The sequence below is a fragment of the Tasmannia lanceolata genome, unplaced genomic scaffold (assembly GCF_043159265.1).
Source record: "Tasmannia lanceolata isolate RefF3 unplaced genomic scaffold, GAP_Taslan_0.1 ptg000008l, whole genome shotgun sequence".
Taxonomy (NCBI): Eukaryota; Viridiplantae; Streptophyta; class Magnoliopsida; order Canellales; family Winteraceae; genus Tasmannia; species Tasmannia lanceolata.
Genome location: NW_027518685.1, coordinates 9811041 through 9839022, shown reverse-complemented (window position 1 = coordinate 9839022; position 27982 = coordinate 9811041). Strand labels below are relative to the sequence as shown.

The 27982-nt window shown below is 36.8% G+C and overlaps 2 protein-coding genes across 11 annotated transcripts; one reads left to right on the top strand and one right to left on the bottom strand.

Annotated features, from left to right (window-relative positions):
* Positions 1-30: 30 nt before the first annotated feature.
* LOC143884291 (small RNA 2'-O-methyltransferase-like) lies at positions 31-18530 on the bottom strand. Of its 4 annotated transcripts, none has more exons than XM_077387778.1 (11): positions 18259-18392; positions 16319-16644; positions 15341-15430; positions 14158-14612; positions 13785-14036; positions 2533-2711; positions 1765-2436; positions 1507-1658; positions 1305-1421; positions 996-1133; positions 31-794 (listed from the first exon to the last, which is right to left on the bottom strand). In XM_077387778.1, exons 2-11 carry the CDS (start codon positions 16589-16591, stop codon positions 351-353), a joined length of 2772 nt encoding a protein of 923 aa, XP_077243893.1. In that variant the 5' UTR covers positions 16592-16644; positions 18259-18392; the 3' UTR covers positions 31-350. The 4 variants fall into 4 exon arrangements, with proteins under 4 accessions (XP_077243893.1, XP_077243895.1, XP_077243892.1 ...); XM_077387780.1 differs by having other exon boundaries at positions 1765-2430; XM_077387777.1 differs by lacking the exon at positions 18259-18392 and adding an exon at positions 18403-18530 and having other exon boundaries at positions 1765-2711.
* Positions 18531-20057: 1527 nt separating this feature from the next.
* Positions 20058-27086, top strand: LOC143884290 (uncharacterized). Of its 7 annotated transcripts, none has more exons than XM_077387769.1 (7): positions 20058-20636; positions 21226-21344; positions 21870-21939; positions 23305-23410; positions 23470-23527; positions 23630-23732; positions 26632-27086. In XM_077387769.1, exons 1-6 carry the CDS (start codon positions 20238-20240, stop codon positions 23646-23648), a joined length of 771 nt encoding a protein of 256 aa, XP_077243884.1. In that variant the 5' UTR covers positions 20058-20237; the 3' UTR covers positions 23649-23732; positions 26632-27086. The 7 variants fall into 7 exon arrangements, with proteins under 7 accessions (XP_077243884.1, XP_077243887.1, XP_077243885.1 ...); XM_077387771.1 differs by having other exon boundaries at positions 20059-20567; XM_077387772.1 differs by lacking the exon at positions 26632-27086 and having other exon boundaries at positions 23305-23349; positions 23630-23722.
* Positions 27087-27982: the final 896 nt, after the last annotated feature.

Genomic DNA, 27982 nt, shown 5'->3' with positions numbered 1-27982 from the left:
AAGTCGGATTACAGGCAATTGCTGCAATGGTAAAGAACCAACTAAACAATTTTCTGTTGTGCGATCCAATGCCGGAGCTGTTAAATATGATCAAATGTTTTGGGGTACAAATTCAACTGTGTATATCCTCTTTACTTACACAGGAACCATTAAATATGATAATATATTCCAACATCCCACAATTGGGGTAAATACAAAACACCAGATAAGCTAACCACTTAATTACAACCTAAAAACAGCTTTTTCCAAGTATATAAGTTAGAGCTACTGAAAATCTAAACCTAACTTCCGTCAGCTGCAAAAAGAACAGAATCTTGTATAGATGAGCGGGTATAAAACAGTAAAATTTCTCAAAGAGCACATCTAGACATAATGTCGGACCATTCCCATATAACTTCGTAACCTTCAGATGAATCTCCATTGCGTGACTCCGCCTGATATGGTGTGTTTCTCCGGAAGACAGCAATCTGAGAAGCAAAACCAGGTTCCACTCCAGCAGTGCCACCAACTCCGCTAAACTCGACACTGTAATTATGCCTCAAGGCAACACTAGAAGCCCAATGGTTGAATTGCTCTCTAGTCCACTCAAATTTGTGATCGTGGTTTCGGAATCTGAAAGGCTCAGAGTTCATTTTTTCTTCTAGGTCCTCTTCTTTGTTAGGGAGAGATGTTCGTTGGAGTACTGGGTTATATTCATAGTTGGGCGTGGAGACAATGAGTATACGCGGACAGAAAGAACTCAGTACAATGTCACCAAACTTCCAAGCTTCATCTTCTTTCATATGTTCGATTACCTGTGACTCACCGTATAACATAAATGGTAACTACAATGAACCATCTCACATAACAGGCAAAAGAATGAAGTTGACCTATTGATTTCGGATACAAAAAATTCTAGGCCAAGGATATATCAACCCTCATGAGTTGTGAAGCAAACGGGGATTTCTTTTTTCTTTTTCTTTTTTTGAAAAGAAAAGCAAAAGGAGAGTCAGTACCTCTAAACATGTGCCGATGTCGAATCCATACAGCCGGGAGTCAAAATCTGTGATTGACCCATCATACAATACGGCAGATCTGATGCCCAGACCTTGTGCAGTTGGGTCAGAACTCATGCTTAGTTTTGGATGAAGTATCTGCAACATTAGAAGAAATGGCAGTTGATGATGGCTTAAGAGGCAAATCCAGTGTAACAGTTAAAAATGAATTCAAATGTTCTAACATGGCACTTAAAAATAATTCATTCAGATGAAAAAGTAGAGATGATTTTCTACAGCAAAATTGATTGGAATGATCCCAATACAAACCTTGGCTGCACGACAGAGACTCTTCCGTGAAAGATCCACGCCAACAATCTTTTCCAAAGCAGTTGGAAGCTCCAATAACGAATCCAATAAGCTGCCGGACCCACATCCAAAATCAACCTGCAAATCAAAGCAGAGAGCCAAACTCAATAATATTGACCACAGAAAACTCAGAAATGGAAAGACAAACAATGGTGAACAATACCAAGGTGGTAGCATGAGACTCATTGATGTGCCTCAATGCATACTCCACTCGTTGCTTCGATAGAGGAGGGCTGAACAGAGCCTGCTCCATTCTGTCTTCCAAGGGCTCTGTTATCTGCAATACCTTTACAAAGTACTCCAAGAAGCATCCTTCTGCAAAAGAAACAAGCACCCATAGGTATGATTTAGAAGTGCCTACAAAGCAATATTAAATAAAACAAAAGAGGAAAAGAAAACATAAAATACAAGAGAAACTCACGTAAAGATAAAAATGAAAGAGACTTGGCAGATTCACCAGCTGCCGCCAAAATAAAATCCTTAGATGGTGGTTCGGCAATGAATCGGGCAGATTGGTTGACGGACATGTGAGTTATGCATGCTTCAAGCTGGGGAATCACAGCACCAGTCCCTATCTCAAACTCAAATTCATCTTTGGTTTCAAGAGTCTCTATTCGATGACCCCCTTCCCCCATCAAAGAAACAACATAACTTATGCATGTTAATGATCCCGTAGAAGGGGAAACACCGGAATATGGACCCTCAATGCTTAGAGAAGTCACTCCATTTTCCTGCCTTATATTTGACCAATCTACAGGGACTGATCCGAGTGAAATGGATTTTTTAAAAATACTCTTCTGTTGAACTTTATGAACAGATGGGCACAACGAAAATTCCTTGGAAAAATGATGGGGATAAACATGAATGCCATGAATGTCTCCAAAAGAGGACAACTTCTCCATAGGCATCTCTAATTCGTTGCTCAACCATCTAAGAACTTTTAAAGCAGCGCACTGAATGGCATCATTCGGTTTTCGAAAAGAATTTTCTGTAGAGTATTTAATTATAACATCTTGTTCCTTTGATAATACTGCGATCTCGCACTGAACATTACCCTGTCCCCCTGAATCCTCATCATTGGCATCACCTGCTTCTTCATTTGCACATTCAATATCATTGGCTGAGTTCAATAACTTCAACTTTTTGCATGTTTCCAGTATTACTGGGCGAGCTTCTAAAGAACTTGTACCTTTTGTAGAGAAATTGGGTTCTAATAAACCATGTCGTCTGCAAAACATACATAGGAGGTCTCGTGGGAAGGAGCCCCTCCAATTTGAGCGTGTAGTGAATGCAGAAGGTAACTCTGCAGCAAGTATTGCATCCCTAGATAACTTGTAATTTCCATTGGGCATTCTACCAATAAGCATCCTGGAAAAAGCGGCACTGATTATGAAAGAAAATCCAATAGAAAAGGCAAATTTCTAGATAAAAACATATACGAACAACACTTGCATAACAATTATGAAATGCTAGCAGCATAACCTACATTATGTTACCAAGTTGCAAGTGCTACAAACTTCAGTTACTAAGTTGTTCATGATGTAAGCATGCAATCATAAGCACAGGACATACCACAGAAAAGTGGACATGCTATGGATGAGAAATATCATTATTATTAGGTTCACAGACAAGCAAGGTGAAGAGGAACGATTTTGTTATTGTTTAAAGTACTTCAGCGAGATAGGGCCCACATCCTACTTATAATCCTTCTTTTACATATAGTTAAGTTACTTCATATTAATTTGATAGGCCCCATCACTTGATGGAGCCCAAAGTCCTACTCAAGAATCTTTCTTCTATAAAGAGTTAAGTGACTCCATATTGATTTGATTTCTTTTATATAGAGTTAAGTGTCTCCATATTAATTTGATAGGCCCATCACATGATGGCCCTAATAGCTTTGTAAATACTGCAAGTGAGAAAATATACAGACATGAGAATGTGGGATTGGAGGAGTTAAATTCCCACAAATTCTATTCTCTCGCTTTGTTTTTTTTTTTTTTTTGAAATGGTAACACACACATATATATATATATATATGAGAGAACATTTCCTACACACTTGTGTAGGTAAGTTACCTACACACTACCTTAAAATACAGTGGGGGCCCACATTGTTTGGGTGATCCAAACCATTCATTTGAATGATCATCACATAGATAGGGTGTCCACAAAAAATCAGATCCATAGGATCATCCTAACCATTCAAACTATGGAGGCAAAAAATAGACTAATTTGTGAAGGTTTATACACGTCAATTTTACCTCCACAAATCGTAGGGTTGGGATGATCCTATGGATCTGATTTTTTGTGGACACCCTATCTATATGAGGACCATTCAAATGAATTGTTTGGATCACCCAAACTATGTGGGCCCCCACTGTATTTTAAGGTAGTGTGTAGGTAACTTACCTACACAAGTGTGTAGGAAATGTTCTCTCTCTCTCTCTCTCTCTCTCTCTCTCTCTCTCTCTCTCGCTATATATATATATATATATATATATATATATATATATATATATATATATATATATATGAGAAAACGGTTCCTACACATATGTGTAGAGAGTTCTCTACACACTAGCTTAAAATACAGTGGGGGCCCACATTGTTTGGGTGATCCAAGCCATCCATTTTAAAGGCCCTCACATAGATAGGGTGTCTACAAAAAATCAGATCCATAGGATCATCCCAACCCTACGATTTGTGGAGGTAAAATGGATGTCTTTAAACCTTCACAAATTAGTCCATTTTTTGCTTCCACAGTTCGAATGGTTAGGATGATCCTATGGATCTGATTTTTTATTGACACCCTATCTATGTGAGGGCCTTAAAAATGAATGGTTTGGATCACCCAAATAATGTGGCCCCCACTGTATTTTAAGCTAGTGTGTAGATAACTTATCTACACATATGTGTAGGAACCGTTTTCTATATATATATATATATATATATATATATATATATATATATATATATGAGAAAAGTATATATATTGAAAAAAAAAAAAAAAAACTGAGATGGTCCTTAAGGATTACATCTTAGAAATAAAGAAAGCATAAAAATCAAGGCGGAAGGAAGTCAAACCATTCCATTCCCACCCTAGACACACCCCCCCTAGCTAGGGAGTCTGCTTCATCATTAGCAAACCTCCTTACATGCTTAAAAACAATAGAAGAACCACAAATTAGATATGAAATCTCCTCAAAGAATGAAAGAAATCTCCACGGAGGAGTCACAGATCCCGAGAGCCATCTAATAACATTTGAAGAGTCACCTTCCACAATAGCCTCGTCATAAAATTCACTCTCCAAATGCTTGATACCATGGTAAGCCGCCCTTACCTCCACTTCATTTGAATCACATATTCTGATAGATCCCGAATACGCCCATAAAACCTCTCCCAAAAAATCTCTACACAAACCTCCAATACCAGCTGCCCCTGGATTGCTTAAAGTGTTGAATAATTTGAACTATTCGCTCCCCTTCATTGCACATTAGCTGCCATCCTTCACAAAGATCAAATGCCGAAACAAAGCCAATAAGGAGATTTAGATATAACCCTTACATAAAGCCAATAAGGAGATTTAGCCACCCCATCAAACACCCTGGAATTCCTTTCTTTCCAAATGAACCACCAAGTAGCCAAGAGACAAATCTTCCATAAGACCTTGCCTTTCTTTTTCCACGGACATAGCTCCCAGCTCATAATCAAGTCTGGGATAGATCTGGGGAACACCGAACACAATCCAAAGCGCAATAGAATAAGGCCCCAAACCTCTCTTGAAACCTTACAATGAAAAAACGGGTGATCAATGGACTCACCATCTGATCTGCGCAAAGGACAATGATCCACCAACCACATACCTCTCTTTCTTAGGAATTCAATAGGCTGGATACACCCACAACTAACAGCCCAACCAAAGAAGCTAACTCTAGGAGGGCAATGAAACTTCCATAACTTGGCTGAAAGAGGAACCACCTCACAAGGCACTAAGTGAAAGTAAAAGGATTTGACAGAAAATGAACCAGAAGTGCTCCAAACCCAAATTCTTCTATCAACCCCACACCTTTCGATATAACACCCTACAATCAATCCAATCATCTGAGAAATTGAATCCAATTCTCTATCAAAAAAATTTCTTCTGAAACTTGGTTTCCAAACCACCGAAACTTGGTTTCCAAACCACCTTAAGATTAACCCTATCGAAACAATTGGAAACAAGCGCCTCCTTATTTGAAGAAACAATGAAATTTTTACAAGATTTTAACCGAAATTTCGGACCAAAACGTTTCGGTTTCGCTGATGACCGAAACCAAAACCGAGATTTAAAACCTTGATCAAAGCTTAGGGACCAAGAGGAAGAAGAAGACAACTAAGAACCTTCTTTGGTTTCTTCTTGGGCATCCATCTTTAATGGGTAATACCCAAGTAAAAAGATAGGATCTAAGTTTCTTTTTGCCTTCCACCTTGATTGAGAGTCGCATCTTTCTTCTGCCTTCTTCTTTGAAGAAACCTAAGATCTGAAATTGCTTGCACCTTTATTGGGGTAACACTTTCACATTAATGCGCCCACCATCATTGAGGATTGCATCTTCAAAGCCTTGGATCCATGGTTTTAAACATCCACCGAGACATGTCGGTTTGGGACAACATTTTTTGGGACAAGAGTCCGGTCCAAATTGAAGTTCAATCGGGACTGAAATTTGAAGTTTGATTCCTTGCTAATACACCCACATAAACACAAAACCCAACATATTTAGAAAATATTAATGCTCATTCCATTCATAGGATAAGTTGAAAGTGAAAGAAATGACACAGTCATCAGGTTTCAAAACATGTAAATTATTTATGGTTAGAATGAACATCAACAATGCATGTCATTACGTATTTGATCTTGTTTTTTTTTTTTAATGAATGGCAGGTATTTGATCTTGTTAAATCATTATGGATGATTATCTTGCTCTGTGATGGTTTTTAGGTGTGTATATGTGCTTATTCTAGCAATTCCTAAAGTTCCATCTTAAATTCCAATCGTTTCCATAATTTTCCATACCTTTTACAAGATTTTCATGAACTTTCATAAATGTCCACGACGTACCCACACTTCAGTGAAGAATGAAGTCCAGGCTGAAAGCGTAGTTTAATTTCTTGCCTACATCTACCCTTTAACACCCTTCAAAACCCTAGATCTACCTCTCCCTCCACATTCAGAAACCCTAAATCCACCCTTCTAAATTACCCAAAGCCATCTATTCATTGAAACCATGGTTTAAAATTTTCGGTTTCGGCTAAAATTTTGGAGTTATCAGAAACCGAAATTTCGGTAATTTCGTTCGAAATTAGTTAACGGAATAAAAAAATATTATTTAATTATAAATTTCAACGAAATTTCGAACTAAATTGGGTAAATTTCGGAAATTTTGGTTTCAGTACCATTTCATTTCGGTCTTCACCGAAATCCGAAATTTCGGATTTCGGTCGAAATTTAAAACCATGATTGAAACCTTACATCTAACCTTTGAAACCCTAGCTCTGCCTTCTCAAGCCTTTGAAACCCTAGATCAACTCTACCATATCACCCAAACCCATTTTATCCTTCGTGTGCTACTTACAAAAGGCTTCTAAATCCAATATTAATTGATTCTTAGAAATTTAATCAGATGTTTATGTTAACATAATGGGCTGTTTTTATAACTAAAAAGGTCACCATTTGACCTGCTTTATGTCCCCTGTTATGGGCCGATTATGTCATTATGCACTGTTACTGCGCTGGCGTGCCCTGATTAATGGATGGATTGTTCATGCCAATTGTTGATTGATGTGCCAAAATCCATCTTTTGTGGACTATTAATGACCTGTTGTGCCGTAAGAGACTGTAATGGAACTGTTAGTGCACTATTTATGCAGACTGCTGTTCTGTTTGTTCCCTGCTGCAGTTAGTGGACTGTTAGTGCCGGCTGCAGTCGTTTATCTATCTGGTAGTGAACTGATATTCTGTTATTCTGTGGACTGATTGTTCCGTTTAATCCTAATTGTGAATGCTGTAAACCCATGGCTGAAAGCAAGCCACCTCCTTATGGACTTGTCCACTATTCAGCTAACATCCGTGAATTTAAATGGGACGAAATATCGCTTCTGTTCGAAACCGTCAACATTACGTTGGGTACCGATGGAAAATTTAAAAGTTTTAACAGCAGCGAGCCCACCTAGGTCAGATCCAAAGTACGTTGACTGGCTTGGAGTTAACTATCAAAGTATGACACGGATTTGGAACTATATGGAACTGCAAGTTAGTGCCAGTGTCATGTTACTTGGTACTGCCACGGAAATATGGGATTCTATTCGAGACACACTCATCTGAGATCATTATCTCTAGGGTCTGAGTTATTTGTAAACACCCTGCTTCAGCGAGGAAACAAGAGTCTAAATAACTACTACATCAATTTGCGTGGGATGTGGGAAGAACTCAACACATATCGGCAGCTAACTATTGACCTAGAAACCTTGAATGTCAATGGGAGGACTTAAAGAAGTTCTATGTGATCTCCTATGTGATTTCAGCCAGGAATATTACTCTGGACAAGCAACCCAAAGAGTTGAACTATCCTCCACTTCAAACCACCAAGTAGTTTAAGAACTTCTAAGTGATCTCATGTGATTTCAGCCCGGAATATAACTCTAGGAAAGCAAAGAACTTCACTTGAGAACCTTAATTCCTGCCTCCAAAGTGCTGCACTATCCTCCTCCACTTCCATACTCAAAGTAGCGAGGAATCCACCTTGGCTTCATCTGCTGGACGTGGTGGTCATGGCCATGGCGATTGCAAATGTGTTCATTATAATGACCTACTCACACCTTAAATACGTGTTCGGACAAATTTGACAAAGAAGCTTGCACCAATCAAGCTATACATATTGGTGATTGTGAGGATACTTCTCAGACTGCCTCCATAGGGACTCCATTGCATGCTACTCCGCCGCATGAATTGGTTGTGCCCAGGTGGGAGGAAGTTGACAAGCTTGTCAAATCTTCCCAATCTTCGTCAAACTGTCCATCTTCCTCTGTAACCTTTAAGCATACGGGCATTGTCTCTCTACTTGCTTCACAATACAACTCAACTCAACACAACTAAGCCTTTGACCCAAACTAGTTGGAGTCGGCTAATGAATCCTTTAGAAAATTTTCATGAAAAAGGTGAAAGGATCTACCCGGCTCAAATTGACCAAGTCTACTCCTGACACTATTTGGGTTCGTCTACATGGATTATTTTCTTTCATTCTATCCTATCCAAGGCCATATTCTCTATAATGTTCCTAACCCTCAAGTCTTTCGTCATTGTTTCTACCCAAGTTGTTTTCGGTCTACCCCTACCTCTTTTTACTCCATCAACTTGGCACGAGTCACTTCTTCTCATTGGAGCATCCAAAGGCCTACGTTGGATATGCCCAAACCATCTTAAACGGTGCTCTCTCATCTTCTCCTCAATTGGTGCCACCCCACCTTTTTACAGATGTCTTCATTTTTAATTCGATCTAACCTTGTGTGGCTGCACATCCATCTAAGCAATACTTGCCCTTTTAGATTATCGGCTCTAATGCGTTTGACCATATGACGATTTATGAGTGAGCCCTCTGTTTTTAACACATTTAACAAATCAAATACCCATTGTTCTGTAATGTTTTACTCCTCTTCTTGTGTTTTAGGATCTAAAGACCGGAAGGATGATTGGAGGATGCGTTCAGTGGGGTGGTGTCTACTGCTTGAATCGTAACCATATCAATGATGCTCTACATACTATTGCCTCACCGCAGGGCTGGCATAGTCCTCTGGACATCCGACCTCCGATGTTTACAATTATTAGTCCCTGGTCTTGTGTCTATTAAAACTTTGTTGTGTGAATTTCGTTGGTTAAGTAAAGTTAGTAAACATCATAGGGTTACCTACTCTCTCCTATACATGAGAGAAGGGAGGCGATTCCTTTTTTAGTTGTTGATTCCGACATTTGGAGACCAACACAAGTGCATACGTTGCCTGGCCATCAATAGTTTGTCATCTTATTGACGATTTTTTGTGCATGACTTGGTTATACTTGATGAGGGAAGATATAAAAATGTGTCCATCTGTGAATAGTTTCACAAGGAAATTCATAACCAATTGTCAACCAACTTGCATAGTTTACATTTAGACAATGCCAAAGAGTATACGTCAAGACTTTCAACAATATCTATTCCCTAATGGAAATCTTCATCAAACTTCCTCTGCACATACTCCCCAGCAAAATGGTGTAGCGAAGGTAAACATCATCATCTCCTAGAATTAGCTTGCACTTAGTAGCTTAATATGGAAGTACCAAACCCCTATAGGGTGATGCAGTTCTAACTCCTGCTGCTTAACTAATAAACTGCCATCCTTCATAATGCATGAACAATCACTATATTCTATTTATTCCCAAACACTCTTTTATTTTCCCTTCCCCTTAAATTCTCGGTAGTGTATGCTTCATGCATTCTCTAGGTCCTGGTCTAGAAAAACGGATTCTTGTGCCATTAAATGTCTTTATGGGAAATTCTATCACTCAACAATCTAGCTTCCCGTAAAATGTTTGTTTATGCAGATGGTGCAAGCTTAGGGTTCACAGAATAACTTTCTAGGTAGTTTTGGGAATCGAGATTGGGTTTTTTAGGATTTGAGTCTCCCATATATTTACAAGTGTGTTCCCTGTAACTTGGATCAGCAAATTTCAAATTCTAGAATCACAATTTTGGATTTTTTTTTTTTTACAAATCCTGTTAGAAATTGTATTGTAGTCATATATTCTATGTTATTTACAAAGGTAGCATTATTGCATTCGAAAATAAAGTTAATAACTAAGATAGTTGGGTAATTTTGTAAAGAAACTAAAAACTAGGGTTTCATTTTAGAGACCGAAAAAAAAAATCCCTTTCTCTTTCCCTATATAAAGCTGACCAAAAGCCCGTAACCCCTTTCTCCCTTTCTCTCTCCCTTGTGAATCCGACCGAAAGTCAACCCATCTCGCTGTCGTCGTTGCAATATTCCTGCAATTAGTTAGCCTTTTATAGAGGAAGAGACGAAAAGTTAGGTTTGTTATTTTTTATCTTTTTAACTATCCGTCTTCAATTTGCTTCTTTCTTCAATTCTTTTTGTGCAAAGGAACTTCTTTTTCTTTCTTTTTTCTTTCAGAACTAAATTCTTTGCTTTTTCAGCGCTATTTCTCAAATGTTGCTTCGTATTTTTGGTTTTTTATTGACTATTTCTGATTTTTTTTATTTTTACGTTTTTGAAAGTCATATGAATTTTAGGATTCAGTGCGATTGATTTATTCACTATAAAGTCAATCTACAAATTAATCTAGTTCGCTGATCAAGAAAGGCTCATTATTTTACAAGGGTATAAAGGCTTGGATAGTATGCATGGGCAGAATAAAGGATAATTTGAAAGACATGCCTCAAGTATACAAAATCGTTCGAGGGGTTGTGGATAATAGAAGGTCAAAGGTGAATATCCAACTTCATTGCCTTGCTGATGTACGTACTCTATATATTATGAGATTGAAAATTTCAAACTTCCAGCACCAAGAGGTGGTGAACAAGTAGTCCCAGGTATATGACTGATTTTCATAATGTGATATAATTTTCTGTACTTACAATAATGAATGATAAACTGATCAATTTGTATTTTGCAGACAAAGACATTGACACCATAGATGGAGCTTTAGAAGCAATTTATAAGATAAGCCAAGATAATGAATTTGAGCATACAATGAGTCACCAACTGAGTCATCTTCTGGTATCACACAAAGTCACAAACCAACACTCAAGATCATATTACCGGTTTCATTAGAGGCGAAAGAACGGGATGGAGTAGAATTTAACACTTGAATGAATATATTTTAAGAACTACTTAGTTATGTAAATGTTAGTTTAAATAATTATACATTTGTAGTAGAAGGATGTAGGAGGAAGAGGATGAGGACAAGTAGAATGTTCTTTTGACCCAATGGGAAGGAGAAAGATGACTCGATCTCTTTCAATTTTTCTAGACTAGAGAAACTGAATGTTCTTTTTGACCCGATGGGAAAGCGAAAGAGGACTTAATCTCTTTCAATTTTTCTAGACTAGAGAGTTTTTGTATTGGATATTTGATCTATGGTTGGAAATTAGATTTGCATGTAATTTACTTTGTTGTTAGAAATTTGAATTTAATGTTGGTTGGAATTTGGATATGCTTATGCTGGTTGGATTCGATTTGCTTATGTTGGTTGAAAGTTGGAACTTGGATTTAATTGTTTATAGAGTTTAAAAACATCAAAATTAAATTATTTCAAGTTATTTGTAATTGTCACTAATTTTTCACAATTATTTCATTTTTAAAATTTTCACCAATCTTTTACTCTGTGTGCTTCTTGTTCGCTTCCTCTGTGCTACCCTTTACGCTTCCAGCTTCTTCCCTTCCTAATAGCCCTGTTTCCCGCTTTCATTTCCCACACTTGAAACCTTGTTAGTTTCCTTCCGTATATTTATTTCAGTTGCATCGAATAAAGATTGGTCATTGTGACAACTTGGTGTTAAGAATGACTTTTTTTCATTGTGATCTTCATGAAGAAGTTTTTATAACGCAACTTCCTAGGCATGTTGCTCAAGGAAAGTCAAGAAAGGCAGGTAAACTAAGAAAGGCGATATATAGTCTCAACCAGTGTTCTCGTGCATGGTTCGATACATTCAAAATTCAATTATATTGTTATCAACTTTGGATTTTGTCAATGCCATGTAGATCACTATGTACTTGTATGGAGACAAAATGGTCATACTGTGATTCTATGGAATAATAAATGGAGAATAGACCATTCAAAAAAAAAAAACGGAGAATTAGATAAGGCCAATTAGATAAGGCCGAAAGATATCTACAAGAAAATGTACAAACCAAAGATTTGAGACGTTAACGTTACTTCGCATTAAAGTTGAGAGATCAAAATCCGGCATAAGTTTGTCCCAAAAGGAAGTATGGTGTTGACTCCTGCATAAATTGGTATGCTAGAGGAAAAACCTATAGGCAATCCCATGGAACCCAACATAAATTTGATAAAGGACAAGGAAGAGTTGTTTGAATATTCGAGCAAATATCGGCGTCAGGTTGGAAAACTTATCTACCTCACGATCAGGCACCTAAATATTTTCTTTCTAGTGTGTTGTTAGCCAGTTCATGCAAAATCCTATTGGGTGCTCGATGTATTCTAAGAATCTAAGGTACCTTAAAAAAGCAACAAGAAAAAGGCTTGTAATCAAGATAAATGGTAATGTAAGAGTAGAAATTTTTTCAGATTCAGATTGGGAAGGATCATCTTTTGATGAACATTCAACAACTAATTATTTTACATATGTCAGAGGAAATGTAGTCACATGGCGCAATAAGAAGCAAAGTGTTGTTTAGTCCACTACAGTAGAAGAAAATCGTGCAATGGCTCATACAACATGTGAACATATTCGGTTGAGACAGTAATGGAAGAACAGGGATTCAAGATTCCTCAACCAATGAGGATGTATTGAATAACAATGAAGATGTATTGTAATTGTAGGCCCTAGTGGCATCTTTTTAAATACAGAAAGTGACATTATACAAAGGCAAAAGACTGTGGGGATGGACAAGTTAACTCCCACAAATTCAATTCTCCCTTTCTTCTGCTTACTACTCCTTTCTTCTCTTCTCCACTTTCTTCTCCTTGCCCTCTACATCCACAAGTGCCTATTCACATCATTGACGGACATGTTCCCTCACGTGGTTAATATAGTGTTCATTCCTCAAATAAGTTAGCATTAATGCTAAAAGTTAAAATTATTCTATCACATAGCAACTTAAAAAAACATGTAGGCCATAACAACTCTGGAGAAGTTCTCTTTCTTTGGACGGTTCATAAACTAGAAACTGTTACTTAAACGAAAATCTAGAGAAAAATATTGTTCTGCGAAGCATAAATGAGAAAAATTAAAAATTATAAGTTGTCTTTCTTTGGACTGTCCATAAACTAGAGTCTATACTTAAACGAAAAATCTAGAGAAATATATTGTTTTGCTAAGATTGAGAAAAACTGATAACGAGGCTTGAACTAGTTTATAATCCAAGGAAAATGTTTTTCTTATTTAGTAACTATCCTTATTTTTTAATTTGAAAAGCTGTCGTTCCAACATATTTTTGCATATTGACAGTGAGAAAGTTTTTTTTTCTTTTGAACGGTATTGACGGTGAGAGAGTTGGGAATACCATGCCAACAGTTTCCCAAAATAATTATGATACCAATCATGATGACCTAGTTTTTTGCAATCCGGACATTTTTTTTTCCTGGATTAACGACAGCCATTCTTAATTAGCCATAAAATGATTTGTAGAAATCGAAATCAAGAAGTGTCCCTCGGAAAAACAGACCTGTAATAGGTACTCAGGGATACGTCCTCATGAAAAAGATCTTCAGACTTCCGTGTGTATCCAACAGTTGCTAAGATTGCATCTCCATAAATATTTTGATTGGAAAAATAAGAAGCTCTAGCATTTAGTGGTTCCAGATTGGCATCTCCATTCACATCTGAAAGCTCCTCCAAAGATTTACCAGAAACTAAAAGTGGATTCTCTGGAGCAGAAAAATATAATCTCATCTCAGAAGATACTTTGCCAACAGGCCTGAAAAGCAGAAGCATATATAATTTATCATTTTCAACCAATATATGTTGTACGGAAAAATTCATTGTAAAGCATGAGAACAGAAGAGTAGGATTGATTCAACAATTAGAGTTCTACTCACCTTGAGATCATAACTCGCGAACAATCTCTGACATCAAGTCTTTGTGCAATGACATCCATGTAATATTCATTTGAAGAAACATTAAGAGTCAATGTTTCAACAGGTTTCTCCACTGAGCAGGGAATACGTATGGCTTCAATATCGATGCTCTCTGCGGAACTTGACTGCTGGTTACGTAAGGTTTGGATAATATCTGAAGAATGTAGATTCTGCTTCCAAATCCAAAGTTCTCCTTCTGAAGTAGAGATGGATCCAGACATTCCTGCAGCCTTCATAAGTAGTGCTATCATCAAGAAAGGGTTCAGTTCTGACTTTGGGCTGATGGATTTGCACAAACTTTTAAGCTTCACATCACATGTAGCAAGGATGGAAACGGGAACCAGACCACAAAGGTCACCCTCTCTATGAAATGCTGCTCTGAAGTGACCGATCAGCGGATGAATTGACGAAAGGAACTTTGCCAACAGAACAAAGCAGTAAAAAAGAGTCAGGATAACCAGATTCACCCACAAATATTGAGATACATGTATGTAGCTTCACATATTTGCACGTAAAACTAAAAATAACCAAGTTGACTGTTGGGTTATTGATTATTACAACAAAAAATAAGGGGTTAATAGAATGATGACAAGAATTTACAAGTAACTCCCCAGAGTCAGAAAATAACAGCTGATGTAGAGCATTGCAAAGTGAAGAGATAGGTCACATGCACAAGAACCGTGCATTTCAAAAAGAATAAGGGCATTAACTCTAGAAGATTGGCAATGTCAATAAGTGAGTTGATTGAAGGTATAACAAAGATAATATTCAGACATGGAAATTTTCAAAAAAATAATAATATTCAGAAATGAAGAAAATGGATGTTGAGCTTCTTTCTCTTTTTCTTTTCTTTTTTTTTTCTTTTTTTTTCAAACTAATGTGTACATCCCTGAACTCTTGGGGGCATAGAAAGTAAATGAAACGGAACTTTTTCATGGCGTATTTAATAGTGATAAAAATGAACTTTTTTATAATATATTGCATTGTCAACATCAACATATGCTCACACCTTCTAAAGTCTAAGTATAGAATATGGTAGAGCTGCTGGACTAGTAGGATTCGAGATAATGGAGAAACTATTCTGCATGCATAATTACTTGGCAATGCAAACAAAACCGATCAGAATAAAGTATAAACCACCCACCTGATCAGTAAAAAGAAAAGAGAGACGAGCAACTAATTCATCCCATGTTTCCTGAACAGTGAGCTTATTTTTTGTTAGCTGGATACCTAGCTGCAAAAGATAAAAAGCAAACAAGGACGGTTAAATGGAGAAATCGTAAACATTAAAATATGTCAAAGTGCTTATAAATTGCAGGGAGGAACAAGAAAGAAGCATCACGTGAAGATTTAAAGATGATATGTAATCAAAGAATGTCTTCTTAATGCTACACTGGTATCTCCAGGGATATAGGAGCTCCAGATGAAGCAATGACATATGATGACAATGTCTGAAAAATGATGAAATCTTGGTGCACCCTAAGAATTTGCTTTTCGAGGAAATTTGAACTACTTTAGTTTGCAGTCCCTATACTCTTAAAATTGTGTTATTCATTAACAAAGCTTATATGTGTATATCCCTGAACTCTCCGGAAACAGAAAGTAAAATACCTCACAATCTCATGCTTTGAACCTTCCCATTTCTTTTCTACATACTCAATTTTTTTCCTGCGGTTTTTATATGCCGATTTAACCAAATCAGCCTACCCTTGTCACCCATACAGCCTACGATGTCATCACTCCTTATTTCCTTATCTCATTAGCATTGTTTGGGCCTTAGGTATTTTCTTTAAAGTGTGATTTCCCATGAGAGATTTGACCGAGATCTGATTTTTATTCATTAAATAGCTGTTTTCTCTTCAGGGAATTATTGTATGGAATCTGATTTGGATAAATTTAGAATAGTTGATTGTTCAAATGTTAATCTTAGTATTTCTTTGAAAATATTTGCGGTGTTTGATTATTTGTTATTTGTCTATGCTGAATTGGGAATGCATATTGCTGTTTTATTGTGTTAAAATACAAATATTGCTCCTAAATTATCAGAAAGTCATATGTGAACCCTGGGCTTGTACCAAATAATAAGAGAAACTAAATTGCATTTCGAGCAATAAAATCACACCTTTTCTAGAGCCAACTTGGCAGCCGACTGCTCTGCATCCTTTTTCCTGGTGAAAGTATCAGATGTAATGGAAAATTCAGGTAGCTCCAGACAGCATCGATACAGACACTTATGATGTTGTGGGATAACTAATCCAGGGCAACCACTTCCACCAGACTCCAGCACTTCCTCAATCTTATAGCATGCATTGCTACCATATCTTTCATGTACAATAGCCTTTGGAGTAAGCACTGCCTTTTTCATGGAAATATGAGGGACTTCTCCAGTTACCATCAGTCCCCCGGGATAAATAAATACTAAAATAAATTAAAGCACTTATCTTGCTCCTGTTTGACATACAAATGCGAAAAGAGACAGAGCAAATCAATCACACACTAAATTAAGACATCAAAAAGCACAAACTCAATAAACAAACTACAGGTAATAGACAATTTATACCACAACCCAGGCACCAATAAAATGAAATCGATACCCTTAGATTCCACTTAAGCACCAAATATACACAATGATTTTAAAACAACTAAAAATACCAACACAGTTCCAAATCCCAAACATTACCAGATTTTTACTTTAAGAACATCCAAAATTGGTCTGTGGTAACACATTACGTGAAAATATGACATCCAAATCATGCTCAATAAAAAATTAGGTAGTCATTTGTGATAAGAAACAGAAAAAAAAAAAAAAAAAACCCCAAGACCAATTTTCAGTTCAATGCTTGGACAGAAAAAACCCTTGATCATCAAAATCAGAAGAAAATCATAAAAAAAACTCCAAATAACCATCTCAACAACAACCTATGGTTTATGAATGCTACGATGATTCTGCCCCGCTAATATAGCTTCATGGACAAAAAAAAAAAAACAGAAAACAGGGGAAAAACTGATACAGATCAAATATATGGCACGCACCTCACAAGAAATTTTATTTTTTTAAAAAAAATGAGAAATCCAGAGCAGAAGTCTCCAATAAACAGAATAGAATCACAGACTCAAATGAGATATATTTGCAGTTCAATATAAGTTTCATAATCTCAAAACCCCAAAACTTATCCCAGGAATTATACCAAAGTTCTATCCAAATTAAATAAAAAGGAGAAAAATAACGAATTCATTTCTGACAATTACGGAAAATCTTCAAAATCAGTGGCAGAAATTACACGAAAAAATCAAATGAAAAATATCCAAAAAAAGAGAAAAGAAAAAAAAGGTCACCACTGAAATAATCTCAGAACCCTGGTAATCGCTCCAGAGGGAGTAGAAAGCTATGATCGTGTCAGAAAATACCAAAAGGGAAAAAACAAAAAATCAAGGTTTATCCAACAATATTGGGGTGAATCATCAAAAAGACATGCATAAAGTAAGAAATACCAGGCAAAAAGTAAGAAAAATCAAGTAAATATTTCAAAAGATCCACGGAGAAACAAAAAAAAAAGCCAGAGTCTTAGAGAAGTCGGTTGCTTCTGAAAGAATCTCAGAACCCTAGAAATGGTAGCATAAAAACCCAAAAAACCATTATCGGGTTAAAGCAAAAAGAAAAAAAAAATAACAAATTCACAGTCTCTTCAAGAGCACATTACGCAAAACCATAACAATCCCTCATAGAACTCATCAAAAAAAAAAAGAGCAAGACAACAAAGCAAGAAAAAGGGGAACATAAAGCAACAAGTTGAAAAAATACACGGAATAAACTGCCGAAAACAAAAAACAACACGACAGGCTCAGAGAAAAACCCTTTGCCTCTGAAAGAATCTCAAACTCTATAAATCATTGCAGAAACCCTAAAACTTTATATCTATCGAGTTAGAAAACCCAAAAAAAAAAAAGATCCAATAATTATTGATTTCTTCAAGAAACAATGAGAAGTTATCGAAATCCGTTAAAAAATTCCAAAATTAGAAAGAAAAAAAATGATTTCTCGTGTTGCTAAGAGATCCTTACCTTCTAAGAGACAAAAGAGCAGCGATTGGAGATAAAAAAAGAGGGAGAGGGGGGGTTTCGCTTGGAAAGGAAGGAAAGAATAAATTAGAGGGGCGAGGAGGGAAAGTTGAACGAACATACAAATTATACGAAGGGTAAGGCTACCTGCTAAGTTACGCCGCAGTGGTGCCGCTCTTTAACCGGAGCCACGTACCATGATAGTAGTTTTGTACGTTTTTAGCAACTTTTTACTTTTCAGTGGGAGAAGTGATATATTCGCCCCCTCTTATCTCTGGTCCAGCCCCATCTAGAGTAAAACTCCCCTATTACACTCACAGCTGGTGGCCCAGGGAAGAAATGGGGACGAATATATTTCCCTTCCATACTTGTGAGTCGTGACTGACGGATATAACAAGTGGGTTGAGAATAGGAAAAGAGGGTGATTGACTGAGAGTTGAAAGAGGAATGGTTGAGTAGTCCTTAGAATCACCAAAATCGCATCGGAAACTGTAGCCCGCGTAGTCTATTGGTTCTGTTTAGTGGGACCAGCCTCAAGCCAAATGTAAAATGCTAAACGACACTTATTGGGCCCTGCTTGTTCCTCTTATACATGATCTGATCCGTTGATCTGAATGGCAACCGTCAGTCCTACTGATTGCCAATGAGAACACCTTGATCGGATGATCCTGGGCCCTTGATCCATTAAATTAAGCGGTTGATTTTGCAGTTTAAGATCATGTGTGTTGTCTCAGACAATGTTCTACATGATCAACAGTCTTGATTTCACCTACTTGTCCCTGTGTGGGACTCAAAACTTGCATGTTACCATCCAAATACTTTCTTGATTTTTCCCTTCTTCCCAAACTAATTTTATAATCAAATGTCTAATCTCTTATTGCGTATTTGCAAGCCATGAAAAAATATTCCATGGAATATTAGTGGGGAAGTTGTGAGCATTGCTTTTAGTGGTTTCCTCTCTTTCCCTCTGAAGTCTCTCTCCCTCCTTTCTTCTTTGCTCCTATCTCGCGATTAGGCCAGTGAATATTCCATGGAATATTTTTCATGGTTTGCCAAACATGCCCTTGGCATTCCAACTCAACTATGAATCTGGTAGTTTTATATGCGCTTAGGATGTGCAAAAGAGCTAAGTACATTTTATAAATAAGTTGCAATTTTAGCATAATAGGAACACTGATGAGTTCATTCAGAGAAGAGAAGTTTTGCAATATCAAAGAATTGCGAGCTCGTAGTGATTGATCAATCGAAAGAAAAAAAGATTATGTTGAAAATAGGTGTAGTTATGAGCATCATGATATCTTGTAGGTATGTGACTGCATCAGGGAACATCCATTGCACAATAAAACTCAACCATAACCGGTCTAGATCTGATTTCAAACTTGTTATTGTAAAAAAACAAAGAAAATCCTTCCTATTCTAAAAGCGTAATCCTTCGAAAGTTCGTCAACCAACTTTCACGAAAATTCCTTGCCCTTCCATTTGTATATTTCCTACTGCGTCCCATTTCTCCAGGGCATTTTTGTCATCTTACTTGTTTACTTTTTCCCGCCAGATGTCGTCTCTCTCCTCTTACGTCTGAAAGAAAAAATATATCTTTATCTATTTTTGACGTTTTTCCCAACGATAGAGCCCCTTCCTTCCACTTAATTCCTTGTCCTTGTGTTCTTAAATCTTTCCATTATGTCCCATCTCTGAGGGGTATTCTCGTCATGAAAAAATGCCCGCCATCTGTCACCCGAAACAGAGCATATGTCGTATACGTGCTCCCTCTCCTCCTTTTACCTCAGTACGTGTCCTTTAATTTTAGCCACCCATTGTTTGAAAACCCTATTTGGAAAATCTCTCTCTCTCTCTCTCTCTCTCTCTCTCTCTCTGTGGAAAATCCTGAGTCTTAACAACCTAAGCCCTCTCTTATCCATTTGAAAGGCGGGAAATAAATAAAACACACCCCAAAAGGCTCGAGAGAGAGAGAGAGAGCATCAATGGGAAAGGATCTAACGGACGATCAGATGGCATCAATGAAGGGAGCCTTCACCTTATTCGACACCGACTCCGACGGTCGGATCGCACCGTCGGAGCTCGGAATCCTGATGAGATCTCTAGGTGGAAACCCTACCGTGATGCCTAGACCTCATGAAAAAACACATGAAAATCGAGCCCTTCGATCGCCAACTCCGCGACGCGTTCAAAGTCCTCGACAAGGAATCTTCTGGCTACGTGTCCGTATCCGATCTCCGCCACGAGCATTGGAGAAAAGCTTGAGGCCGCAGAGTTCGATGAGTGGATCCGAGAGGTCGACGTTGGATCCGATGGTAGGATCCGTTATGATCTCTCTCAAACTGATTGCCTCATCGATCTGTTTCACCCGATCTCGAACCAACGTTTGTTTTAATCCCTTTGTAGTTCTTGTAATTTTTTTTTCACACAGGCCCTGTTTGGATTGCAAGAAAAACATTTCTGACGTGTTTTTTTTTTTTTAACAATTGAGATAGAAATAATATGGTTGTGATTAATTTAGAGGATTTCATCTTAAATTGAAGCTCCCTTTAAGTGAAAAATGAATGGGATTGGTTCAAGTTATCTTTTTTTCATGTGTAAATAGAGTAGGTAATTTTAGAAATATTTTTCTTTTCCAAACTTTTTTCAGATAATTTTTACGATTCAAATATAGTTAAGTTTGTGTTCTTGCCAGTGGAGGTATGCATCTTGGCAGAACCATGTAAAATGTCGGTATTGGGAATTAGCATTAATCAACCGTTAATCCCAAGGCCTTCCCCCCTCCTAATTATGTTAATTTAATTATCTAGGGTAGGATTAGTGGACTGGTTAAAGCAAATTAACCTAGGATTAACAATTTGGGAGATCTCACCCATAATTACTTCAAATTTCATTTGAATTTATTTTCCTTTGTGGCTTGTGTTTATTTTTACTTTTCTGTTTATTTTTGCATGTTGGGATTGGATTTGACAGCTCCCACCTGTCTCCCTTCAAATTCAGCTCGCATTTTTTCTTGACGGTTGCTTCCTCCGATATGACAATTATAGTTTCTACTCAGAAGCTGTTGATGATCGGTGTGATTTCATCCTCAGGTATTGTTGTCATGCAAAAATGCCCGTCACATTGCAGCAGCAGCAGCGAACAAGAGGCCTTTTTCGTTTTCTTCAAATTCCTTATTCTATTTTGACTCTCCTCCTTTTGCTTTTTCCTTCTTGTGAATGGTTCCATCTTGATCTCTTCTCTTTGATGCTAATTACACTTGCCCCTTTCCTATAGCATTTTAGCATAGACAATGTCTCTATTTCCTACCGCTCAGATTTAGGGTTTTTTCTGAACAAAAATGTAAGGAATGAAAAACCCCTTTTTTCCTGAAATCAGAGACATACATCTCATTTGGGAATGCATGGTTATTTTGGTCAGTTACTCAGTTTTACAAATTCAATGACATCATGGGGAAGAAATTTGATAGTTTTTCCTCTTCTTTAAATGCAAATGCATTCCTTTTTTTCTAATCATGTCAGAATTGATTGGAGATTTTGTGGTAAATGTCACTTCATTATGTTGTTTTCATATTATCTCATGACATTGATATTTTTATTTATGTTTTGGCAACAAAGCTTCACTGATATGGGGCAGTTGTGGAGATGGATGGTAGAGTCTCCATCAACTCCTCCTAACTCAGAGCAGGTTGGGCTTCTTATATAATTTTTTCCTTATTCCTTCTCTCTTGTTGTCTCGATTCTTTTTATTTATTTTTTTACTACTGTTTCTTACAATCAAAGTGAGTTTTAATAAATTTATAATTTTGAATAGTTTCTGCTCTCAGAAGCTGGTATGAATGTTGTTTCTTCTTTTATTGGGCTGTTATGTAAATCCTTTCGCAAATTGTTCCTTTAATTGGATATCCTTCTGGCACAATTTTTTCCTGATAATTGTCTATCGTTCACTAATTTTGCTCTGCTAATATTTTATCCAAGAACATAAGGATAGCGAGTATTTTCAAAGATAAAGTAAATTCATGCTTGCTACTGTGTGGAGAACAGACCCAATTTTATCGATTGAGATATGAGTTTTGTGATTAAGCAAGTTTGGCTTGGTTTATTTTGTCTTATTGGGTGATTAGCTCTGAAGCTTAGGAATGTTGGACTGGTTTATTTGATCTATTGGTATAATGAGTTTTGAATTTTTGAAGGTTGGATTGGTTTTTGTTTTTTGTTCTATCGCTGTGGAGAACAACCCCAATTTGATTTATTGATTTGTGAGTTTTCAATTTGAGCAAGGTTGGCTTGGTTTATTTTGTCTAATGGGGGAATTTGACAGAGGGGAGTAAAAAATTAATTTTGGAGTCATTTATGATTTTCAAAAAACCAAGGCAGGTGGATTGTACAGAGTTAGATATATGACAAAATGAAAATTTGGTCGATTTAGGATTGAGTTAATGCTACATTAAGTTGGGCTAGGGTTGACCTCAATTTGACCAAAATTGGGTCTACCTGCACAAATTTGTCCTAAAATTATTTTACTAACTGTCCGAATCACTGCAGCAAACCCTCCCTTCCCTTTACTCAATGGATAGCGCTTATCCTCTTTCAATCAACAAAATGAGAAGTCTATTGTTCACTAATTTTGTTCGGCTCGAACACATGATAGCGAGTCTTTTCTAGGATAAAATAAATTCATTCTTGCTACCCTGTGGAGAACATACCTAATTGATATATTGGGTTATTGGGTTATGGATTTTGAGTTGAAGCAAGGTTGGCTTGGTTTATTTGGTCTAATGGGTTGATTAGCTATTGAAGCTTAGGAATGTCGACTGGTTTATTTGATCTAATAGCGTAATGGGACTGCACATTATGGAGACCTCTATACATTGGAGGGTTAGGATTATCCAATGGAGATGATCTATGGTGTACAACCTATTGAAATAAAGTGTTGGCGCCACTGTATTTTTGAAAAATACTAGAATTTAAATAGTGTGTCTGTATAAATCATCTTTCAAATAGGGACTAATACTTTTTTCGTGCTTTTTCTTTTCTTTGTTGCCCAACAAAGCCCTTCACTCCTTGCTTTCGCCTACTGCCAATCAATCGGCCAAAGGTTCTATTGCGCACCTCAAATCACTGTTCTTGCACGGTTTCCGGAAAACAGGTTTATTTGGGTATGTAAAAAATTCTTTATTTTTATTAATGATTTTTTAAGTGTTTCTCTCTGATACAGGTGCATTCGACACTACGCAGCTGCCCGGTAATTCTTTGTTTGAGGAGCTAATGGACAGGTGTTTGCTTGTTGTAGTATTTTGATCACGAATATGGTATTTATATATTGTTGTATCTTGTTCGTGTTAATACTAACCATTCTAATTATGTATGTCATTCAGTCATCTTCAAGGTGTATGATTGAGGCTGTAATGGAAAGGCAATGATGTATTAGAGGTGCTGCAAGATTTGACAATATTGTTTATGTCTGAGGAGCAAAGGGAGGTAGCTTTTTGCCGTCCTTTCTTTTCTTTGGCTATTATCCACCTGTTTAGGAGAACTTTTTGCATTGGAAGTTTTAGGAGTGATATGAATGATCTTTCCCAGTGGCACTTTGGACCCATGTTTCCACTTGGTATTCTTAGTTTGACATACTTGTTTTGGTTATAAAGAAACTTAGAGAAAAAGAGTATTTTGTTGTTTTTGTTTATGGTGTTTTTAATTATCTTGTTATTGGTTATAAAGAAACTTGGAGAAAAAGCATATTTAGCTCTTTTTGTTTAAGGCGTTTTTAATTATCTTGTTATTGGTTATAAAGAAACTTGGAGAAAAAAGTATATTTAGCTCTTTTTGTCTAAGTTTCTTTTTATTATTTAACAATGAAAGATATTGAAGTCACAAGTCAATTATGAATAGATGGAAATACGTCATGGTAAACTTAAAAAATATCATACAAATAGTTTCTCTTATCATCAAGGTATGATGATTCGGTTAATTTAAATTGCTCGGATGATAATTCATTTGGAAAGCTCCAAGGCTGATATAAATTCCTAAGCAAGACGTTGTCTACCTTCGTCTTTAAGACATTCCTAGAGAAGTTTCTCATTAACAAATGAGTAAATAGCCCACTAACCAATCTATCTATCTTAAGCGTAAACATGTATAGAGATTTCAGTTGTGGACAAAGGAGCATTGCTTCATTTCTTGCTTCCCTTCTCTTAGAAAATTTTGTAAGAGCTGGCTGTGATATATTATTTTCCTTGTGTTAGGGCTAACACATATAAAACCCCTTTTATCTCCTTGTTAGCTTAGTTTTTTATGAAATGGATTTGGGTTTGGGTGACTTGGGGTTTTGCAAGAAGACTTCCTTGCTTGTTATTTTTGTTTGGAATGGAGGAATTTCAAAGCTTTGATTTGAAGCTTAATTTCATTTTCCCCACTTAACCTCCTGGTTTAAAGCAAGGTTTTAAGTGATTTCAACAATGCTTTACATCCTCCATTCCTTGCATGTTTTTTCTGAAAGTTCTATGATTTTCATGATATGTAAGTAGGTTTAATCATTGATTTCATTAGAATATAGAAATTTAAAAAAAAATTAAGAATTGCTTGAATCAAGTAAACAAGACAGAATTGTAGTCTCAGTTTGCAAGTCCAGTCCACTATCGTTTGAGATTTTCTCCCCGACTTGGATCTCCAACTAATCCTTTGAGGCAGCCTCAGTTAGATCCTCATCAGCTGCTTGTGAAAATGTCAGTTATGTTAGAGGTCCTAAGCTAAGAGCCTAAAGCACAATTTCTCATAAATGTGGCCCTCTTATGGAATACTAATTTTAATATTGTTGTGCAAATGTTAAATTCTAACCGTGTGTGAGTGGATTTTGAGCTTTGGATGGAATTCCATTGAATGTGTCTGAGCATGTCTTTATTACTTCCTTTCCAAGTCACTAGATGCCTTTTTGTAATTTAGAATTGCAATGGAATCCTCTGGGACCTATATGCCAATAAATTGAGCACCGACAGTACAGAGGTCTTTTCATACCAACTAATGTCCCGTCCAACAACCGAGTTTCTTGCTGAATGAATTGCTCGGCTCCCTTAGTTTTGCACATGCGGTGTTTGAAGATAAGCCTATGCAGCCACACTATTTTCCTATCTTCTTGAATATGTTGAAAGTGATGTTAATTCTTAGATTTGGAGCTTTGCTTTGCTTGTGAATGCATGCATCTTTGAAGTTCATTTAGAGTGACCAAACATATGCAGAAATTGGGGTTCTCTGGTTGGACTTAACTCTTCACCAAATTTTTAGTGACCTAAATTTCTTGTATGAGTTGGACATCTCCTTTTGAATTTGATCTCAGCCTATTTGGATTTGAATTTGTCTCTTGGGAATGATTGCATTGGCTAAAAATCTCCACACAAACAAATCTGAAATCTGTTCCATTGAAGCCTATAAGCTTTGTTCTGTTTTAATTAGTGTTAAGTCTCTGTAACAAAGACATAAAACCTGCTAATTCACACCAAACATAGCTCATTTCATGGATTGTTAATTGCTAAATTCTTTGGGGTTTCCATCACAAGCCTATCTAATCCCAATGTGAGTTAAATGTTGCGTAGAACCATGAACAGTCCCTATGGCAAGATAGCTACTATTGGATGGAATTTTCTAATGGCGATACTACTCCATTTTTCTCTCAATTACTGGATAAATTAGCTTAAATGTTAAAACTCAACACCATTCCGGATATTATCTTGTGGCTGTTTATCTCAAGTTAAAGGTGTCTTGTGTGACTATGATCGTGAAAGAGTTGTGTTTGCGGAATTATAATAGTAGAATTCAGCTCACAGTGCCTTATTTCAGCCCCTATTGGATCACGTACATGTTGCCTTTCTGGCTTAGACTTGTAACTTCTCCCTACAAGTTACCCTGCATCACTAATGAGCACCTTAGTCCTGATGTACCATAATTTCTTTCTTAAAAGTTTGTGGCTAAGGGACATTGTGGTCTATAGTCATTGTACAAATATTGACGAAAAGGTGCCATTATATATATATATATATATATATACGAAAAATTATATTTATGCTTTGAATTGTTCTTAGAATGGATGCCAAACAATTGATATTTACGAAGTTAGCAATCTTCTGAAAAAATCTTGGACAGTATTCATATAAAACCATTGAATTCCAGTCTTCTGTTGCAGTGATAGTGCTTGTGATGAGTTATGTTGTCCCAAGATGATAGTATGATACCTATATACCATGTGATTCGAGACAAATACTATTGATGCTTATTTGTTTCTCTTTGAATCACATATATGGATTAATAATTATTTGGTTGATTAATTAGCTTATGGTGTCAGTGCTATTTTTATTAGTATTCTCTAATATGATTATGGCCTTTCCAGGTGACAGATTGTTGACGGCACGTAAAAGTCTCTATTGAAGATGTGAAAACATTTCCAACTATCTAAAAGCGAAGTCCATTTACCATTGAGAAAAAAAAGCAGCAGCCGAGTCTATAAAGTTTGAGCCAAGACTTACTGAATGGAAAGAATCAGCAATCATAGACCATGAACTGAGAACAAGATTGCTTGCATTGCACTTTGATAGGGTTTTCTTTCCCAATGTAGAGGGTTTTGGGATGGTTGAGGTCACATCTTATGAATGTAGCCACCTTCTGAATCTTCCCACGCCAACTGACCATCCAATGACCAATATTTGTTTAATGTTTACTTGATTATTGGTCATCCAACTTTATGTCTGTAAATTACATCCATCCAACTTTATGTCTGTAAATTACATCCGTCACACGTGCACTGCACGTGCACTTTTACTAGTAAAACCTAAATTCTAAAGGGCATAGATTTGGATGTTCTTAGGAATAGGTGATATTGGGACAAGAATGTGAAAGTCACATGAGCGAAATAATCTATTGGCAAACCCTGCAATATTACCTTACCGGTGGAAAAAAAATTAAGAAAATGACCAATCACGGTGATAACAACCCAATGACAATGTGGCGATAATACAAGACCTCGCTGTAAGATGTAGGGGTATGCTTGGCAACCAAGAAAAAAAATATGGAATATTTGTTTACCTGTTGTAAGAGAAAAGCAAAGAAGCCTGGGAGTGTGAGAGATTTTGTAAAATTCGGATTTTCTACTAATCTCATATGTCTTCATTAAGAGTAATGGTTACTTAAATAAGCAATTGCAGATAAGGATAAAAAACAAGCAAATAGATAAAGATCAGATTTGATATGATCAAATCCTAATCTATTCAAGCTACCTAATCTAACCCAGATACCTAATCTACCGCCATGCAATCTAACGGTTAGATCCACGTATCTTAACACACACCCTCAAACGTACAATGATTGAAAATCTATACACCTTTGCGTACAATAAAAATTCCCAAATTGATTACAATAAAATGTCCCCAGCACACTTAATGGCGTACTACGTAAAGCACTCCAAGCTGATGAAGAAAGTATGTTAACGTTGATTGATGCTTCTTGCCAAATGCACGCCAATGCCAGTTGCCGAAAGGAAACCACAATGGGCTAGATGAGACTCGAGGCCTTGATGGGCGAGTCTACATAAAATGGGTCACAGTGGACCAATGCTAACAGTGGCGATAATGAGCCCGATGGGCAAAACAACACTCTCAAGCACCTCAACTAAGTAGAGTGAATATTTCTATTTCATGCACGCACCTCAAAGAGGCGCTTCAACTGAAATAGTTTGGAAAATGAAG